Source organism: Labrus mixtus, chromosome 2 (assembly GCF_963584025.1).
Source record: "Labrus mixtus chromosome 2, fLabMix1.1, whole genome shotgun sequence".
Classification (NCBI taxonomy): domain Eukaryota; kingdom Metazoa; phylum Chordata; class Actinopteri; order Labriformes; family Labridae; genus Labrus; species Labrus mixtus.
The window spans coordinates 35176823-35198476 of NC_083613.1; the positions used below are offsets into that span (position 1 = coordinate 35176823).

Below are 21654 nucleotides of genomic sequence, written 5' to 3' on the forward strand. Positions count from 1 at the left end.
ACGTGTTGGGAAAGTTTCACATTTCACAACCTGAGTTCATAATTAGTGATTTTAGATCGCTCTGATCCTTTGATCACCTTTGATATAAAAACGCGCTCGCCGTCTGTATGAATGACGCTCTTTAGAAGCTCATCTTATAAACAGTCGATGGGATGAAATCACACACACACAGTCTTTGTTCTGTTTCTTTTATTCAGTGTAAACATGAAGCTGGAGGTTCTGCTACATCAGTGCCTGTTTGACCCAGCTGACCCTGAACGCCTCCACCTGATGATGCCTTCACTGTCCTCTGGCTTCAGGGGGGATTAAACCCAGAGCTGTGGACAGATGGGCTCTGTCCCATCATCCGCACTCACACCCCAAGGTCTTCTTCAGAGTGTGTATTTGTTGAAAGAGAGAGAAGAGTGCACAGATGTTCCTGGTTCATTAGATAGAATCTTTATTATCATTAATATTAGCGAGCCAGCTTGGAGAGTTGCGGGTTTGTAGCGACCCTGTGTCTCTCCACCAATCAGAGGGCTGCTGTCTCCAGAGAGACGAGTCTCCCTCATGTCAGTCTGCATCGCCTGAATCTAACAGCCTTAAGTGAGGTGAGGTCTGCAAGGGGGGAGAGGTGGAGGTGTGACTGAGGTGACAGGAAGCAGCTCGGCCTCATAATGAAATAAATAGAGAGGTCCTATAGTGTTAGCTGAGCTGTAGCGCCCTCTATTTGCAGCGGGCTGAATAAATAAAGCAGCAGGCTTCAGGACTCAGATACTGAAGCATGAAGAGTACTTTAAATATGTAGTACTGTAGAGTTTCACCGCTGCCACAGACATGTTTGTAGTTTTTATACTTTATGATCGTCTGATTGTGACTCTCGCACTAAAGCAGGAAGCGTCCTGATGTTTGACGTTTCTGGCAGCAGCGATCGTTTGTGGATTCTGGAAGACTGATGATGTCAGCACGGTACTACAGTAACACTTTAATATACCGTAGTATTACTGTAGTGTTACTGTAGTGTTACTGTAGTGTTATTGTAGTGTTACTGTAGTGTTATTGTAGTGTTATTGTAGTGTTACTGTAGTGTTATTGTAGTCTTACTGTAGTGTTACTGTAGTGTTATTGTAGTGTTACTGTAGTCTTACTGTAGTGTTATTGTAGTGTTACTGTAGTGTTATTGTAGTGTTACTGTAGTGTTATTGTAGTCTTACTGTAGTGTTACTGTAGTGTTACTGTAGTGTTACTGTAGTGTTATTGTAGTCTTACTGTAGTGTTACTGTAGTGTTATTGTAGTGTTACTGTAGTGTTATTGTAGTCTTACTGTAGTGTTACTGTAGTGTTATTGTAGTGTTACTGTAGTCTTACTGTAGTGTTATTGTAGTGTTACTGTAGTGTTACTGTAGTCTTACTGTAGTGTTACTGTAGTGTTACTGTAGTGTTATTGTAGTCTTACTGTAGTGTTATTGTAGTGTTATTGTAGTCTTACTGTAGTGTTACTGTAGTGTTATTGTAGTGTTATTGTAGTCTTACTGTAGTGTTATTGTAGTGTTACTGTAGTCCTACTGTAGTGTTACTGTAGTCTTACTGTAGTGTTATTGTAGTGTTACTGTAGTCCTACTGTAGTGTTACTGTAGTGTTACTGTAGTGTTACTGTAGTCCTACTGTAGTGTTACTGTAGTGTTACTGTAGTGTTACTGTTGTGTTATTGTAGTCTTACTGTAGTGTTATTGTAGTCTTACTGTAGTGTTACTGTAGTCCTACTGTAGTGTTATTGTAGTGTTACTGTAGTGTTATTGTAGTGTTATTGTAGTCTTACTGTAGTGTTATTGTAGTCTTACTGTAGTGTTACTGTAGTCCTACTGTAGTCCTACTGTAGTCTTACTGTAGTGTTACTGTAGTGTTACTGTAGTGTTATTGTAGGTCTGTGCAACACAGTGCGGTGTTTGTCTGTACTTTGGTTCCTGTTTTCTTCCTGTTGAAGGCACTTTGAATTTCAGGTTCTAGTTGTTTGTTCAGCCACACATGGTCACACAGAGCCACTGAGGAGGAGGAGGAGGAGGAAGGAGAGATTAGAGAGAGAACATGATAGTCATAACATAACATGAAAGTAAACTGTTGTCTCTTTGCAGCGCTCAGATGAATCATCAGAGAGTGAGTAAAGTAATTTTATTGCTTTGTACCTCAACGATGTTCATCTCCGCTTTTCCTGTCCCGTCTCGGTCCAGATCCTGGAACGTCTCTGAGAGGAACACAAAGCCGCAGGATATAAGGTCACAGCTGCAATCTACACATCTGTCAGACCACCACAGCAGATACAATCTACACATCTGTCAGACCACCACAGCAGCTACAATCTACACGTCTGTCAGACCACCACAGCAGCCACAATATACACATCTGTCAGACCACCACAGCAGCCACAATCTACACATCTGTCAGACCACCACAGCTACAATCTACACATCTGTCAGACCACCACAGCAACTACAATCTACACATCTGTCAGACCACCACAGCAACTACAATCTACACATCTGTCAGACCACCACAGCTACAATCTACACATCTGTCAGACCACTAGCAACCACAATCTACACATCTATCAGACCACAGCAGCAACCACAATCTACACATCTGTCAGACTACCACAGCAGCTACAATCTACACATCTGTCAGACCACCACAGCAGCTACAATCTACACATCTGTCAGACCACCACAGCAACTACAATCTACACATCTGTCAGACCACCACAGCTACAATCTACACATCTGTCAGACCACTAGCAACCACAATCTACACATCTGTCAGACCACCACAGCAGCTACAATCTACACATCTGTCAGACCACCACAGCAACTACAATCTACACATCTGTCAGACCACCACAGCTATAATCTACACATCTGTCAGACCACCACAGCTATAATCTACACATCTGTCAGACCACCACAGCAACCACAATTTACACATCTGTCAGACCACCAGCAACTACAATCTACACATCTGTCAGACCACCACAGCAGCTACAATCTACACATCTGTCAGACCACCACAGCAGCCACAATCTACACATCTGTCAGACCACCACAGCAGTCACAATCTACACATCTGTCAGACCACCACAGCAGCTACAATCTACACATCTGTCAGACCACCACAGCAGCTACAATCTACACATCTGTCAGACCACCACAGCAACTACAATCTACACATCTGTCAGACCACCACAGCTATAATCTACACATCTGTCAGACCACCACAGCAACCACAATTTACACATCTGTCAGACCACCAGCAACTACAATCTACACATCTGTCAGACCACCACAGCAGCTACAATCTACACATCTGTCAGACCACCACAGCAGCCACAATCTACACATCTGTCAGACCACCACAGCAGCCACAATCTACACATCTGTCAGACCACCACAGCAGCTACAATTTACACATCTGTCAGACCACCACAGCAACCACAATCTCCACATCTGTCAGACCACCACAGCAGCCACAATCTACACATCTGTCAGACCACCACAGCAACTACAATCTACACATCTGTCAGACCACCACAGCAACTACAATCTACACATCTGTCAGACCACCACAGCTACAATCTACACATCTGTCAGACCACTAGCAACCACAATCTACACATCTGTCAGACCACAGCAGCAACCACAATCTACACATCTGTCAGACCACCACAGCAGCTACAATCTACACATCTGTCAGACCACCACAGCAACTACAATCTACACATCTGTCAGACCACCACAGCTATAATCTACACATCTGTCAGACCACCACAGCTATAATCTACACATCTGTCAGACCACCACAGCTATAATCTACACATCTGTCAGACCACCACAGCAACCACAATTTACACATCTGTCAGACCACCAGCAACTACAATCTACACATCTGTCAGACCACCACAGCAGCTACAATCTACACATCTGTCAGACCACCACAGCAGCCACAATCTACACATCTGTCAGACCACCACAGCAGCCACAATCTACACATCTGTCAGACCACCACAGCAGCTACAATCTACACATCTGTCAGACCACCACAGCAGCTACAATCTACACATCTGTCAGACCACCACAGCAACTACAATCTACACATCTGTCAGACCACCACAGCTATAATCTACACATCTGTCAGACCACCACAGCAACCACAATTTACACATCTGTCAGACCACCAGCAACTACAATCTACACATCTGTCAGACCACCACAGCAGCTACAATCTACACATCTGTCAGACCACCACAGCAGCCACAATCTACACATCTGTCAGACCACCACAGCAGCCACAATCTACACATCTGTCAGACCACCACAGCAGCTACAATTTACACATCTGTCAGACCACCACAGCAACCACAATCTCCACATCTGTCAGACCACCAGCAACCACAATCTACACATCTGTCAGACCACCAGCAACCACAATCTACACATCTGTCAGACCACCACAGCAACTACAATCTACACATCTGTCAGACCACCACAGCAGCTACAATCTACTCATCTGTCAGACCACCACCACAGCTACAATCTACACATCTGTCAGACCACCACAGCAGCTACAATCTACACATCTGTCAGACCACCACAGCAACTACAATCTACACATCTGTCAGACCACCACAGCTATAATCTACACATCTGTCAGACCACCACAGCAACCACAATTTACACATCTGTCAGACCACCAGCAACTACAATCTACACATCTGTCAGACCACCACAGCAACTACAATCTACACATCTGTCAGACCACCACAGCAGCCACAATCTACACATCTGTCAGACCACCACAGCAGCCACAATCTACACATCTGTCAGACCACCACAGCAGCTACAATTTACACATCTGTCAGACCACCACAGCAACCACAATCTACACATCTGTCAGACCACCACAGCAGCTACAATCTACACATCTGTCAGACCACCAGCAACCACAATCTACACATCTGTCAGACCACCAGCAACCACAATCTACACATCTGTCAGACCACCAGCAACCACAATCTACACATTTGTCAGACCACCAGCAACCACAATCTACACATCTGTCAGACCACCAGCAACCACAATCTACACATCTGTCAGACCACCAGCAACCACAATCTACACATCTGTCAGACCACCACAGCAGCCACAATCTACACATCTGTCAGACCACCACAGCAGCCACAATCTACACATCTGTCAGACCACCACAGCAGCTACAATCTACACATCTGTCAGACCACCACAGCAGCCACAATCTACACATCTGTCAGACCACCACAGCAGCCACAATCTACACATCTGTCAGACCACCACAGCAGCCACAATCTACACATCTGTCAGACCACCACAGCAGCTACAATCTACACATCTGTCAGACCACCACAGCAGCTACAATCTACACATCTGTCAGACCACCACAGCAGCTACAATCTACACATCTGTCAGACCACCACAGCAACTACAATCTACACATCTGTCAGACCACCACAGCAGCCACAATCTACACATCTGTCAGACCACCACAGCAGCCACAATCTACACATCTGAGCAAACTTGAGGTAATTATGTAACAATGGAACGAAGTGGTCCCTGATTCAGGCCAGAGCAAATGATCTAGATCTGTTTTTGTCCCTGACTGGCTCCAAACGAGACCTTTTAGTCACAGAGGAGGATGATTTATGAACACATGCAGAGCCTCAGGTGTACGTACTGAACATGGCCTCCAGTTTGACCAGGCAGCAGGTGAAGTTGTCGAAGTCGATGATCTCGTTGTCGGCGTATCGAGCAACCAGCATCTGATACAGCTTGTTGTTCAGTTTGAACCCTGCGCACAGATCTCAGGTCAGCTTCATCAAACACTCTGTAGTATTATTTATGTTGTGTCATCATCACTTACCTCCATTTTCTAAAGCCAGGCGCATCTCGTAGGAGCTCATGCAGCCGGACTTATCCAGATCGAAGTCTCTGAAGATCCCCTGAACAGAGACAGAGCAGCTGTTAGCACGAGCTGTTAGAACGAGCTGCTCAGGAGGACGCGTTCAGTGCTCAGGAGTTGATGACCGCGCTGAAGCTTTAATCCAAACTCTGAATCCATCATCATCTGAACAAACACGGTCAGAACCTACCAGCCACTTCCTGATCTTGTTCCAGAGAACCTGAAACTCCAGCAGACCGAGCCGAGCGCTGCCGTCTTTCTGAGCTCAGGTCAAGGTCGACACGTTTCCATTTACACCACAGAAGAAGAAGAAGAACGAGCAGGAAGGACAAACAGTTCAACTACAGCCGGGGGGGCTAAACTCTTTCAGACCACCGTAACTAAGCTGAGCCGCCAACACGTCTTTGTACGTTCATATTGATTCTGTGATGATGTCATATCGGCGTCCCAGTCTGTGAGGTCACATTGAGTTTCGACGATGTGGACGCTGGAGCTCCACATACACACACAGTCAGACATGCACACACACACAGCGCTGGCTCAGCTGATCCCGCCTCTCCTCTGTAACGCCTCTGAAGACGCTACAGGGGGGTGGGGTCGGGAGGGGGGGGGTCACTTTGAACGGTGGTCTGAACAGGGCTAACACGTTGTGGGGTTTGGGGTTCAGGATACGTCCATGAGGCACACCATGGCTCTGCAGGACTCCATGCTGAAGCCGTCAGTCTGCAGGTCTCGGTCTGTAAAGAACCAGCAGCAGCATTAAAGATTTCATTATTTAAAACAAGACGTTTAGGACGAGAAGAGGACGACTCACGTTTAGAGACGACTCTGTTCAGGATCGTCCTGAGCTCCCTCACTGAGATCTCCATGTCCTGATCACACACACACACACACACACACACACACACACACACACAGACACACACACACACACAGACACACACACACACACACACACACACACACACACACACACAGACACACACACACACACACACACAGACACACACACACACAGACACACACACACACACACACACACACACACACAGACACACACACACACAGACACACACACACACACACACACACACACACACACACACACACACACACACAGACACACACACACACACACACACACACACAGACACACACACACACAGACACACACACACACACACACACACACACACACACAGACACACACACACACACACGTTCTGGTTTAACGGCCTGTCGTGTCACATATTATTGTATTTTCTTCTTCTGTGGTTAAACTCACGTCTCCGGACAGCTGAGCGAACATGGACCTGAACGAGTCGTCCACGTCGCTCTCTGACACGTCGTCCTGCACACAGAAGAAGAGCCTGGGCTCAAAGGTCAAAGGTCAAAGGTCAGCACAACACAAAGACAGGAAGCTATGAGATGATAAAAAGGGATTATTCATGTCCTTCTTTTTGTTAATCAGCAGGTTTAGGGATAAATCGAGGGTAAAGATGTGACCACAGAGCGGGGCCGGGTTCAAAGTGTCTCAACACATTCAGTCTGAAGCAGCAAAATCTCGTCCTGTCGTCGTCTTCCTCAATCCTTCATTAAACCAGGGAGACCTGATTGTCTTCATTTTCTTCTCTCTCTTGATTGAACTAGTCGTGCGTCCTGATTGGTCCAAAATTCAATATAAGAACAAATGTGAGATCCTCAACCAGAAAATGTAAATTCTGGTTGGCGTTTTTTGTTTTGGATTTTGAAAAAAAAAGAAAAACAAAGACCAAGTACTTTGAGTTTTGTGTTGTATCTTTCATCACAAGAAGAAGTTCACTGATTTACACAAGTCTTTGCACGACATACCTGGATGTCGTTCTGATTCAGGAAAAACCTACAGCCTCCCTATAATAATTTAAGAGTTAAAGACATTTTTACCTCTTCTTCAAAGTTTGCCACGACCTCATCGTCCATCTCCCTGCAGAGAAACACAAACTGTCAACAACTTGATTAAAGGTGACAAATTAAAATCCTCTTCTCCATGTTCCTCTAACTCTAACATGTGTCTCTAGTCCGTCTACAAACCCCCCAATGATGAAAAAAGTCCATCCTCTCCGTCTTCTGCCTGCTCCACTTTTCAGAAAATGTGTGCTCAAACAGCCTGTTCTGAGCAGGGCTGAAATAGAGGGGGTTATAGACATGATCAAATACAGGCTCAGACTTCCCTAAAATCAATAAATCAGGGGCGCTGGTGGGGCAGTGGTTAGAGCGGCCAGCCCTGGTTCGAATCCCACCTGTGGCTCCTTTCCCGCATGTCATTCCCCACTCTCTCTGTCTCTCTCCATTAAAGGCACAAATTAAATCTGTAAAATCTGTGTGTGTGTGTGTGTGTCTGTGTGTGTGTGTCTGTGTGTGTCTGTGTGTGTCTGTGTGTGTGTGTGTCTGTGCGTGTGTGTGTGTGTCTGTGTGTGTCTGTGTGTGTCTGTGTGTGTGTGTGTCTGTGTGTGTGTGTGTGTGTCTGTGTGTGTGTGTCTGTGTGTGTCTGTGTGTGTCTGTGTGTGTGTGTGTCTGTGTGTGTGTGTCTGTGTGTGTCTGTGTGTGTGTGTCTGTGTGTGTCTGTGTGTGTGTGTCTGTGTGTGTCTGTGTGTGTCTGTGTGTGTGTGTGTCTGTGTGTGTGTGTGTGTGTGTGTGTGTGTCTGTGTGTGTCTGTGTGTGTCTGTGTGTGTGTCTGTGTGTGTCTGTGTGTGTGTCTGTGTGTGTGTGTGTGTGTGTGTGTGTGTGTCTGTGTGTGTGTGTGTGTGTGTGTGTGTCTGTGTGTGTGTGTCTGTGTCTGTGTGTGTGTGTGTGTCTGTGTGTGTGTGTGTGTGTGTGTGTGTGTGTGTGTGTGTGTGTGTGTGTCTGTGTGTGTGTGTGTGTGTGTCTGTGTGTCTGTGTGTGTGTGTGTGTCTGTGTCTGTGTCTGTGTGTGTGTGTGTGTGTGTGTGTGTGTGTGTGTGTGTGTGTGTGTCTGTGTGTGTGTGTGTGTGTCTGTGTGTGTGTCTGTGTGTGTGTGTCTCTGTTGGACTCACTCCGTCTCCGACTGTTTCTCCGTGAACACCCTCAGGACGAAGTCGGCCTCCTTCGAGGGCTCAAAGGTGGACGGGACGATCAGGTACTCGCCGGGCGGGAGGCGGAGCCTGGCGCTCACCTCTCGCAGGTTGATGAAGGTCTCTGAGCGAGCGCACGACGAGTGACGCAGGAAGAAGTCCTTCTTCAGGTGGACGCTGGGACAGCCGCGGTACTGACGGACACACGGACGAGAGGTCACACAAACGACGAGTTTCATTTCAACGTTTGATTTAATGAATTTGTTTAACGTGTTGAAGGCCGACTCACCTCCTCTGGAATCTGTAAATAAAACCACAGAAGAAGAGTTACACTATGTATGTGTTGGTGGTCAGTATGTTCATCTACATTATGCTTTTACAGCAACATATAATCTCTGTGACCTCTGACCTCGTAGACGGCGAACCCGATGGTGTGCACGTCCTGCCCATGGCGGCGGAAGCGGCGGCGGTCTTTCTGCATCAGAGCCACCAGGAAGCTGCAGGCGGCCTCGTCGTCCTCGGGGTCATCGTCCTCCTCCAGCAGACTGATCTTATACTGAGGGTTGATCCAGAAGGTGTCTGCAAAGCATCATGGGATATGGAGTCAGCATAGAGGACAGCACGCTGTGACTGTTAATTATTATTTTGAATCCGGATTATTGAAACAAAAATAAGTCTGCGCTCGCCCTGTGTCATCAGAAGGCTCAACGGTCGCCACGTTCATCAATGTCACCTCTTCCTCACTGACCAATCACAATCAGGAAGGGGCGGGACTTACAACATCAGCTTTGTCCACAACAACGGCGGAAGAGACGGAGCTAAAACACACCTAACGGACGTTACCGAGGGAAGGAGAAGTTTACTTTCGTAACCTAGCAACAGTGAGCGCTGGTGAGAAGCGCTCTGAAACCGAGGTCGTGGGCGCCGCCGTCTGATAGGGAAGTAAAATCATGACACCAACGACTCGAGTCTGAGTTTACAAACTCAGACAGAATAAAGAGTTCAGATGTTTAAGTTTTACAACCCCCCCCCCCCCCTTCCTTACTGGGGTGGTTCCTGCAGCCCCCCGCTGTGCTCCCTCTCCTCCAGCTGCCCTGGTACGTGGTGGTGGTCCAGAAGGAGGTGTCCTGACTGAGGGCGTCCGGGGTCAGATTACAGATCTCCAGTCTGGAGAACTGGCGGAGGAACTCCTGGAAAGACATCCTGAGACACACACACATACAACACTTCACATGGAGGGGGCGGAGCTACATATTCTGCAGCCGGTCAGCAGGAGAAGCTGCTGAATGTTTCGGCTTCACTTTCTGTGAGGTGTCATGTCGTCCATCTTTATATACTGAGTATGACAGAAACGTACCAGAACTCTCCGTCCTCCATCTTGCACATCATCTCATCTTTCTCTGCAGAGTCGATGGAGCTCCACTCTGACGAGCTGACACACACACACACACACACACACACACACACACACACAGGTTAGTCTCTCTCCCTGCTGGGACTCTCTCATTAAAGCGTTGTGTAAGGTGAACACTGACTTGTCGCTCCACGCTCCGGTCCACTCCACCTGACCCCACGGGTTCCTGATCCGGATCAGACGCTCCTGACGGCCTCGATAATCCACCTGCAGAGAGGACACACACATCTAGAGTCCAGCACAGATGCACAGAGGTCCTGCTGTTCGGTGTGATGCTGACAGCTGAACTCACCTGTCTGAGCCCGGTCACAGAGTAGGCGTGGCCTTTGACCAGCTTCTTGAAGGTCACCGCCTCCATGTCTAAGGCACTGGTGATCTGAGGACCGACAGTCGACACATCAGACGGACAAATGATTTATTCCCTAACCCTACGTTTGAAAGGAGATATGTGTGTGTGTGTGTGTGTGTGTGTGTGTGTGTGTGTTTGTGTGTGTGTGTGTGTATGTATATATGTGTTGGGCCTCAGCCGTGTGGTTGGGACAAAGGACTCAGGCCTGTATCACAGTTCTCAAGCCTGACTAGAGTTATTTTGGAGGCAACTAAACAAAGGGGTCTTAGCCCAGAACCCCCCAACAGAAACTAACAAATAGGTGTGAAAAGTGGGGGGGGGTGGGGGGTGTCTGAATTCTCTATCCTCATTGGAGGAGGCCTGAGGTAAACCCACAGGCAGCTCCAGTCTTTAAAAGCAATCACCAGGCATTGCTTCCTTCTCTTCAAGTGTGGTCTGCCGACACTAGAGGATACCCTCTCCAACAAGATGGACTCCAGCATTCGAGACAAAGCCTTTCCTCCTCTTGACTTACATAAGTTAAACTCCAGAGCTGATCTCCTAGCTCAGTATAGGTAGCTCTTCACATGCTGAATTCAAGCATCAGAGGATTCAGCTGACTACTTCCACGGCATATTTTTAGGAGTTTTGGGCGCAATCAGATGCTATCAGGTTCGAGCAAAAAGAAGAGTTTCTTTCCTTTGATTTTTCGTAAGACGTCATTGAACGCAACTGGACAGGAGCGCTGAAGGAAGCCCACTGATCCCTGAATCCACAAGGACACATAAAGAGCTCTGGTCGAAGATCTGAATCCCGCTTCCCTCCTCCTACATCTGCCACGAAGGAACCCTGCCTGAATCTGTTGATTCAACATTCAACAGAGTGACGATCTAACCAGCTTTGCAACGATCACCAGGAGTTACCCCAAGTAAGAGCTTTGGTCTGGGCAGAAATAGTTTCAGAAATAGTTATGTTTCTTTTATAACCACTGATAATTATGCATCATTGTTGACGACACGTCACATTCTGTTTATTATCTGTTGTAAGCTGCTGCATTTGTTTTATTGTGATGAACTGCTGTGTTCACTTATGTGTGTAATGCTATGCTAGTTTACCTTCAGTCAACGGCTTTCACAAACAGAAAGTGTACCCGCCGTTGAATCAAAGTCCGGCCACTGGCTTTCTGGTGTTTAAGTAACAGTTACTGAACTTGTTTGTGATTACTGGTTGTATTTGCATTGTGATATAAGCTGGGTGCGAGGGCTTTGTGTACAGATTTCACGCCTTCAATTTATTAAATATAGTTATTAATTATTAATAATATTAGTAATTAAATAACTAATTTGAGACTGATTTGAGTGATATTTTGGTTATATTTCCCTGGGGGTCCGGTATTTCAGGGTGGTACCCCAAGAGTTGCTTAAACATAGTTTAATGATATTGTTATTTATATTATTAATAATTAAATATAATTATTAATGTGTGTGTGTGTATATGTATATATGTGTGTGTGTGTGTGTGTGTGTGTGTGTGTGTGTGTGTCAGACTGACGTCTATGGAGCAGCCCAGCAGTGACCCTCTCTCCAGAGCTTTGCTGATGATTCGATGAAGGTCTCTGGGAGCTTTCTTCAGCTCGTACATCTCGGCCACGCCGCCCGTGAAATCCTCGAACCCTTCCGTGGTGCTGCCGCCGGACAGCGCCTCGTACGAGCCGTTCAACCTTAAAACACACACAGTGTACACACTGTTGGTACACACTAAACACGCAAACACTTCTGACACCCTGTCTGATTCAGTCCTCTGCGGGTCTTTCTTACTTGGCGTAGGCTTTCTCCAGCAGGGCGCTCCAGAACTCGCTGCCTTCAGCAGAGTGGACGAACATCAGCTCGTCATCTTTAACGGGCAGACGGTCATCGATCACCACGTCCACCCACTCACCAAACTGCCAGAACTACAGAGAGAGAGAGCTAGGATCAGTACCAGGTCTCGGTCTGATGACCTGTTAGCTAGGATCAGTACCAGGTCTCGGTCTGATGACCTGTTAGCTAGGATCAGTACCAGGTCCCAGTCTGATGACCTGTTAGCTAGGATCAGGACCAGGTCTCAGTCTGATGACCTGTTAGCTAGGATCAGAACCAGGTCTCAGTCTGATGACCTGTTAGCTAGGATCAGGACCAGGTCTCAGTCTGAAGACCTGTTAGCTAGGATCAGTATCAGGTCCCAGTCTGATGACCTGTTAGCTAGGATCAGTACCAGGTCCCGGTCTGATGACCTGTTAGCTGGGATCAGGACCAGGTCTCAGTCTGATGACCTGTTTGCTAGGATCAGTACCAGGTCCCGGTCTGATGACCTGTTAGCTAGGATCAGGACCAGGTCTCAGTCTGATGACCTGTTAGCTGATGTCGACCTTTAAGAACAACACGATTTATTCAGGACATCGGAGAAAAGAACTACACTACCCACACTCACAGAGCGTCACAGGGACGTCTCTGATTGGTGAAGCTCGCTGTTACCGTGGCAATGATTCCCGCACCTCGGCGCAAAATGCGAACGGATAGTGTTCCTAGCATGCTAGCTATTTAGTTAGCTAACAGTAAATGTACTAATAACCGTGTGATGCTGCAACACGTGTATTAACAGTATAAACACGATAACAACGACTAAAGTTACATTGAAGAAGAAGAGGGCTCATTCACAATGCATTGTGGGACGTGTAGTTCCTTGACTCATAATAAGGTCTTGTACTTTTGCCTTTAAATTCTCAACAAACGTTGACACTGTTTTTGTGCCCAATCAAATGTATTATAGTCACGCGTATTGGGGTAGGTGGTTGTCATGGTTACAGGCTTCAATCTCTTGATAAAAGAATGTAGTGAAATGTCAATGTCTAGGACTCCTATTTTGGTTGTCGTGGTATCAGACAGTTATCAATATTGTTTGTTTTTTTACTAGAATCAAATCAAAGTTTAGATTTCTGGCGTCATGAGAGGCGTACCTGGAAGTGGAAGATCCCGGCGTACTCCCGGCTGAAGCTCTGACCGTGAGGAACAACGCGGTGCAGCAGACGATCGTTCAGAGTCAGAGAGCCGATAGCAGCGAGCAGCCAGCAGTCTCCTGAAAGACAACCAGATACACAAACATGACGACCTGCAGGTCTCAACACTGGACTGATCCGGTCCTGACTCTTTAACAGCTTAAATCTCAATGTTTTAAGACCAAATCCAGATCCTTCAGAAAACCGTCTTCAAAAATAAATCTCCCTCCTCCTCCATAAACTGTGTCCCGATCTGATGATCTGTTGGCTAGGATCAGTACCAGGTCCCAGTCTGATGACCTGTTAGCTAGGATCAGGACCAGGTCCCAGTCTGATGACCTGTTAGCTAGGATCAGTACCAGGTCTCAGTCTGATGACCTGTTAGCTAGGATCAGGACAAGGTCCCAGTCTGATGACCTGTTAGCTAGGATCAGTACCAGGTCTCAGTCTGATGACCTGTTAGGATCAGTACCAGGTCCCAGTCTGATGACCTGTTAGCTAGGATCAGTACCAGGTTCCGATCTGATGACCTGTTAGCTAGGATCAGGACCAGGTCTCAGTCTGAAGACCTGTTAGCTAGGATCAGGACCAGGTCCCAGTCTGATGACCTGTTAGCTAGGATCAGGACCAGGTCTCAGTCTGATGACCTGTTAGTTAGGATCAGGACCAGGTCTCAGTCTGATAACCTGTTAGGATCAGTACCAGGTCTCAGTCTGATGACCTGTTAGCTAGGATCAGGACCAGGTCCCGGTCTGATGACCTGTTAGCTAGGATCAGGACCAGGTCTCAGTCTGAAGACCTGTTAGCTAGGATCAGGACCAGGTCTCAGTCTGATGACCTGTTTGTTAGGATCAGGACCAGGTCTCAGTCTGATGACCTGTTAGCTAGGATCAGTACCAGGTCTCAGTCTGAAGACCTGTTAGCTAGGATCAGGACCAGGTCCCAGTCTGATGACCTGTTAGCTAGGATCAGAACCAGGTCTCAGTCTGATGACCTGTTAACTAGGATCAGGACCAGGTCCCAGTCTGATGACCTGTTAGCTAGGATCAGAACCAGGTCTCAGTCTGATGACCTGTTAGCTAGGATCAGGACCAGGTCCCAGTCTGATGACCTGTTAGCTAGGATCAGTACCAGGTCTCAGTCTGAAGACCTGTTAGCTAGGATCAGGACCAGGTCCCGGTCTGATGACCTGTTAGCTAGGATCAGGACCAGGTCTCAGTCTGATGACCTGTTAGCTAGGATCAGGACCAGGTCCCGGTCTGATGACCTGTTAGCTAGGATCAGGAATGCTCATTTTCTAAATGGAGTTTGGTTTAATGAGTTCTTGACGCATCCTGACGGACATCAGGAGAATCTAAACGGCTGTAACATGAAACAGCAAAACACAAATTCTTTATTTGAGTTGTTAAATTTGAATCAGCTACAATCCATGAGTTCAGAGTTATGAACCAAAATCAACAGATTTATTCTGGACCTGTCAAGTCCCTTTTTAAAGCAAACTACTCTTAAAGTGCTTGTTTTTTGAATGGGGTTTGGTTTGAACTATTCCAGGAAACATTGTGCCGCAGCAGCCTCTTTATCGTGAACATCAGCTGACTCCATTATCCTCTGATGGTCTGTGGGGACATGCTAATGCTAGGCTAACATCAACAACATCAGCTGCTAATGTTTCCGGCTAATGGGATCACCGATCAATAAAGAGATCAATACGAGGTCAGGAGTGAAGGGCTGAGTGCTGCCTTCAGGTGCTGCTCAGACATCCCTCTGTTTGTCATCAGCATGTTTGATTTTAACTGTTTGCTTCAGAGATAAGACTGTGATGTCATCAGCGTCCAGCAGGTGGAGCCAGAGCAGCGAGAAACAGCTGGAGCTCCACCCACTGAGAGAGAGAGAGAGAGAGGGGGGGAGTGCATACTGATCATTCCTGTCCAGTCCTGTGTTTACAACCCCACACACCCACACAGAGACACACACACACACACATACACACACACACAGAGACACACACACACACACAGACACACACACACACACACAAAGAGAGAGACACACACAGAGACACACACACACACACAGAGACACACACAGAGAGACACACACACACACACATACACACACACACAGAGACACACACACACACACACACAGAGACACACACACACACACATACACACACACACAGAGACACACACACACACACACACACAGAGACACACACACACACACATACACACACACACACAGAGACACACGCACACACACACACACACACAGAGACACACACAGAGACACACACACACACACACACACACACACACAGAGACACACACACACACAGAGACACACACACACACACACACACACACACAGAGACACACACACACACACACACAGAGACACACACACACACACACACACACACACACACACAGTCAGCCTGCTGCTCAGAGATCCGACTGTTGGATCTGCTTGTGGGTGTTGGAGAGCCCCTCCCAGTGCATGCTGGGAGCTCTGGTCTTATTCAGGCTGCAGCTGATGATCCTGATTCAGCAGAAACCATTTTCCTAAGGATGTTGATTATTCCCACTGTGAGGGCAGGAGCCTGAACACCTCAGAGGCTGTTTACGGCGTCCTTTAACCGCCGTCCAGGGGGCGACCACAAAACATGATCGTCTAGTTTACTCAGTAGAGACTTGTTCGGCCCTCAGTACTCACCCAGCGCTCCCTGACAGATGTCCGTCCTGGTGGCTCCGCCCACGATGAACTCAGGGCTGTCTGTCAGCTCCTGGAACAGCCAATCAGAAACAAGCATCTGTTTGACATCACATTTGAACTTGGTAGAAACGTTTGGGATCATGAAAGACAACAAACACAACTTAAATTTTTTTTTTTTTACCAGCACCTCCCATAGAGTTTCTATGCTAACATGCTAACATGCTAAGTGGACATCACGAGCCGCGTTTCCACCAAGCGCTCCAGTCCAGATCGGTTCAGGACGCATTTATTTGCCTTTCCACCGTCAGAAGTTGGGAATGGTATCGAACGGTTGAATCCTATTTCACCTGGTGGCCAAACCGGGAACTGCAGCATCACGTGATGCCATTGGGTCAATCATTAGGTCGTAAAAGTTGTAAAGTACAATTAAAGCGAAATTCAGAGATATTTTTGTCGACATAATGAACGCAGATCAGAGCCACAGGACTGAGACTCCGTGTGAGCACGCTCGATGGACGCCGTGACGCTGAAGCGCCGGGGACGTTTACACGGCGAGGTCAGACTTTGCACTGAGCGGCTCACATAGTAAAGAACAGACGCTGTATCCTCTTTGATAAAACATCATGGGTCTTCCTCTGTTGGAATTATCTTTCACTCGGGACCAAACAGGAAGCAGATGTTTCAACCAATCACACGCCTCAGATTCATCAAAGAGTTTGTGGCGATCAGCTGATTGAGGACAAAGAGGCTCTGAGTGAGGAACAGAGACGGACTGTTCCCACTCAGATATCAGCTGATTGGATCCTCGACACAAACTCACAGCTCAGCTTCTATCTGCGTCTAAAAGAACGAGGCCCCGCCTTCTGCCACTGTCCCCTCCCACTCGCTCTAGGTGAACAGCTGACGAGTCCAAAGTAATATCCACCTTATGACATCACACAACCACTTCCTGTTTCTGTGCTTAACTTCCTGTCCTAACCTTCCATCTACAGGAAGGGCCTTACTTTATTTCAAAATAAAGGCACACAGGAAGTAAAAAACTCTCAGCTTCAGACAGGATAAACCTTCAAAATAAAAGCCTAACCATTTTTATTTTAAATATGAAATAATGGAATTTCAAAACGTGATTTAAAATGTGATTAACTATTGAAAAGGTGAACGTCTATAACGGACCCACACGCAGAATTTAATTTTCCAACTGCAATAAAATTATCGAAAATGAAGTAAACTTTCATGACCTTCATCAGACTCCGGGTCAAAGACTCTAAATCTGACTTTGGTTCTCACCGTCGGCCTCTTCCACTCCACTCCTCTGGTTTTGGCGGTGAACGGTCCGAGTTCCTTGAAGCCCAGAGATGAGGGTTCTGCTGGGAACATGGGGTCCTCGAAAAGAGTCCCATTCTGCAGACAGTCCTCCTTCACGGCCTGGTAGTCTTGGTTCAGGTACTGTACAGCCTGCTGGACCGAGCCGAGACCTTCGGCCTTCAGCCGGTCCTTCTGGATCCGCCCGGACACTCCTCCAAACATCCTGAAACACAAAATGTAGGATGCTAAAAACATTAAGAACTAAAACATCAGGAACTAAAAAACCAGGAACCAAAACATCAGGAACCAAAACACCAGGAACTAAAAACATCAGGAACTAAAAACATCAGAAACTAAAAACATCAGGAACTAAAACACCAGGAACTAAAACACCAGGAACCAAAACATCAGGAACTAAAAACATCAGGAACCAAAACACCAGGAACTAAAAACATCAGGAACTAAAAACATCAGAAACTAAAAACATCAGGAACTAAAACACCAGGAACCAAAACACCAGGAACCAAAACACCAGGAACCAAAACCAGAACCAAAAGGAACTAAAACATCAGGAACTAAAACACCAGGAACCAAAACACCAGGAACCAAAACACCAGGAACTAAAAACATCAGGAACTAAAACATCAGGAACTAAAACACCAGGAACCAAAACACCAGGAACCAAAACACCAGGAACTAAAAACTAACCCTAACCCTAACCCTAACCCTAAAACATCAGGAACTAAAACACCAGGAACCAAAACAGCAGGAACTAAAAACATCAGGAACCAAAACACCAGGAACCAAAACACCAGGAACCAAAACATCAGGAACTAAAACATCAGGAACTAAAACACCAGGAACCAAAACATCAGGAACTAAAAACATCAGGAACCAAAACACCAGGAACCAAAACACCAGGAACCAAAACATCAGGAACTAAAAACATCAGGAACTAAAAATATCAGGAACTAAAACATCAGAAACTAAAAACACCAGGAACCAAAACATCAGGAACTAAAAACATCAGGAACCAAAACATCAGGAACCAAAACATCAGGAACTAAAAACATCAGAAACTAAAAACATCAGGAACTAAAACATCAGGAACTAAAACACCAGGAACCAAAACATCAGGAACCAAAACACCAGGAACCAAAACACCAGGAACCAAAACACCAGGAACCAAAAACATCAGAATAAAACTGAATAACTGAGATGGAGCAGAATGTTTGGGGGAGTCCCGACTGATTCTATCAGACCTGCTGACCCAGCTCTCCGTGATCCTGGAGCGCCACCAAAATACCAGACTGGGATCAGAGCGGCCTGTCAGCACTCTCTTAGATCCTCATGCAGAAAACTAAACACTCCATTGAAGCTCCGCCTCCTCCTTTAACTTCACAACAACGTCGACTCTGTGTCGTGTGTGTGTGTGTGTGTGTGTGTCTGTGTGTGTGTGTGTGTGTGTGTCTGTGTGTGTGTGTGTGTGTGTGTCTGTGTGTGTGTGTGTGTCTGTGTGTGTGTGTGTGTGTCTGTGTGTGTGTGTGTGTGTGTGTGTGTGTGTGTGTGTGTATGTGTGTGTGTGTGTGTGTGTGTGTGTCTGTCTGTGTGTGTGTCTGTGTGTGTGTGTGTGTGTGTGTGTGTGTGTCTGTGTGTATGTGTGTGTGTGTGTGTCTGTCTGTGTGTGTGTCTGTGTGTGTGTGTGTGTGTGTCTGTGTGTGTGTGTGTGTCTGTGTGTGTGTGTGTCTGTGTGTGTGTGTGTGTGTGTGTGTGTGTGTGTGTGTGTGTGTGTGTGTCTGCGTGTGTCTGTGTGTGTCTCTGTGTGTGTGTGTGTGTGTGTGTGTGTGTGTGTGTGTGTGTCTGTGTGTGTGTGTCTGTGTGTGTGTGTGTGTGTGTGTGTGTGTGTGTCTGCGTGTGTCTGTGTGTGTGTGTGTGTGTGTGTGTGTGTGTGTGTGTGTCTGCGTGTGTCTGTGTGTGTCTCTGTGTCTGTGTGTCTCTGTGTCTGTGTGTGTGTGTGTGTCTCTGTGTGTGTGTGTGTGTCTGTGTGTGTGTGTGTGTCTGTGTGTGTGTGTGTGTGTGTGTCTGTGTGTGTGTGTGTCTGTGTGTGTGTGTGTGTGTCTGTGTGTGTGTGTGTGTGTGTGTGTGTCTGTGTGTGTCTGTGTGTGTGTGTGTGTGTGTGTGTGTGTGTGTGTGTGTGTGTCTGTGTGTCTGTGTGTGCTCTGAGTGGTCGACTGTATAAGTGCTGTCCATTCAGCACTTCCTGTCCCTGAAGGTAACATCTCTGATGTGTTTTAGTCTTAATGGTAAAGACGATGAGTTCACTGTCTCTGGGAAATCTGAAACTTCACATTCACATTTTAGAAGCTGCATCAACAGAAGGTTGTTTTTTTTCATGACTATAAGCAACTCAGAGTCAGCAGCTTCAACCTTCAAAATAAAATACAGACTTCTCCTTCAAAATAAAAGACAAATTTCTCCTAAAGTGTGTTGTGAAATCAGACGGTTGAGAGAGACGGTATCAAACTACTTTGGACCTGAGATACACCCCCGACCAGCCGGGCTTAAAAACGCTGTCGCAACACTTTGTGTTGGTCTGTGTGAAATATTTAACAAAGTAAATCCTGTCGGCCATTTTGAAATGTTTTACTGTTTTACTCAACAATCGCTCTGCTGATGTCACCGTTTGTTTTACTGTATTTACAGTAAAATACTGTAAATGAATCATCTGTTACATTATAACATATTTATTATCACGTCCATCTGCACTAATATCTTATCTAGCTTTGTATATCATAATAATATAATATATATTCATCTCCAGCGAGCTGGAACGTTAATTATCATGATGGGAATCCCCCCCCCCTGTGAAGTTTGTTGTAAAATCTCCAAAGTAAAATATGAAGCAGAATGTGATGTCCATACATCTGTGGGCCAGCAGGCGAGGTACCCCCCCCCCCCGCCACCGAGGCATCCCCAGACCAGAAGAGAAATCTAATCCCTCTGGGTCTACCTAATTGGAGGTGCCTGGAAATCCTCCAAAGGGAGGCGACCATCAGATCAGAGACATGTCAACATGAAGGTGAACATGAGGTTTAAAGTTTCACCATTAAAACAAGAGTTTCTCTTTTCTTTCAAATATTGAAACGTTTTGTTCAAAGCTGCATGAAGTGGAGGAGAGGTGAACCCCCCCCTCAAGTTATAAGTGTAAAGAAACACAGCCGTTATTTCAAACATGTAAAGAATCAGCTGTGATGAAAACTGAGTGAACGCGGAGGTTCGTCTGTGTGATGCTGCAGGAGGACTCCTCTGATTGGTTGATAAACAGAGTGATGTAAACAGTTCTGAATCCACCTGCTCAGACTCTAAATCCTCTCTCTCTCTCTCACACACACACACACACACACACACACACACACACACACACACACACACACTGACCTGCCCGTGCTCCGTGCTGCTCCTGCTCCGGTCTGATGCAGCTCACCTGGTGCTCACACTGCTGGAGTCCTGAGTCCGGTTCTGCGTGCAGGAGGAGGCTCTGTCTCTCTCTGTCTGTCTGTCTGTCTCTCTCTCTCTCTCTGTCTCTCTCTCTGTCTGTCTGTCTCTCTCTCTCTCTCTGTCTCTCTCTCTGTCTCTCTGTCTCTGTCTCTGTCTCTCTCTCTCTGTGTGTGTGTGTCTGTGTGTGTGTGTGTGTGTGTGTGTGTGTGCTGTACCGGGAGCTGTTGTTGATGCTGTGCTGCAGCAGTGCGCCCCACCCGGCGGGAGGGGCGGAGCTACATCATCATCATCATCATCATCATCATCACAACATGGCGCGTTAAAGAGACCAA

At 46.7% G+C, this 21654-nt stretch overlaps 1 protein-coding gene across 2 annotated transcripts; it reads right to left on the reverse strand.

Annotated features, from left to right (window-relative positions):
- Positions 1-172: 172 nt before the first annotated feature.
- On the reverse strand, positions 173-21582 carry LOC132993610 (calpain-1 catalytic subunit-like). Of its 2 annotated transcripts, none has more exons than XM_061063540.1 (22): positions 21263-21582; positions 17807-18047; positions 16520-16589; positions 13766-13884; positions 12588-12721; positions 12322-12490; positions 10735-10818; positions 10564-10649; positions 10386-10460; positions 10074-10231; positions 9438-9607; positions 9318-9329; positions 9011-9222; positions 7882-7921; positions 7244-7309; positions 6773-6830; positions 6631-6695; positions 6149-6217; positions 5920-5998; positions 5734-5847; positions 2163-2221; positions 173-2021 (listed from the first exon to the last, which is right to left on the reverse strand). In XM_061063540.1, the coding sequence occupies exons 2-22, from the start codon at positions 18044-18046 to the stop codon at positions 1995-1997; spliced, it is 2106 nt and encodes a 701-aa protein (XP_060919523.1). In that variant the 5' UTR covers position 18047; positions 21263-21582; the 3' UTR covers positions 173-1994. The 2 variants fall into 2 exon arrangements, with proteins under 2 accessions (XP_060919523.1, XP_060919532.1); XM_061063549.1 differs by lacking the exon at positions 21263-21582 and adding an exon at positions 19087-19174.
- Between the last annotated feature and the right edge of the window lie 72 nt (positions 21583-21654).

Excerpts from the sequence above, each read along its gene's own strand:
- LOC132993610 (XM_061063540.1), bottom strand. The coding sequence starts at position 18,046 with ATGTTTGGAGGAGTGTCCGGGCGGATCCAGAAGGACCGGCTGAAGGCC. Across the intron at positions 5,848-5,919 it reads CCTGGCTTTAGAAAATGGAG|GGTTCAAACTGAACAACAAG; the intron begins GTAAGTGATGAT and ends ATCTGTGCGCAG. Across the intron at positions 2,022-2,162 it reads CGGAGATGAACATCGTTGAG|TGGCTCTGTGTGACCATGTG; the intron begins GTACAAAGCAAT and ends CCTCCTCCTCAG.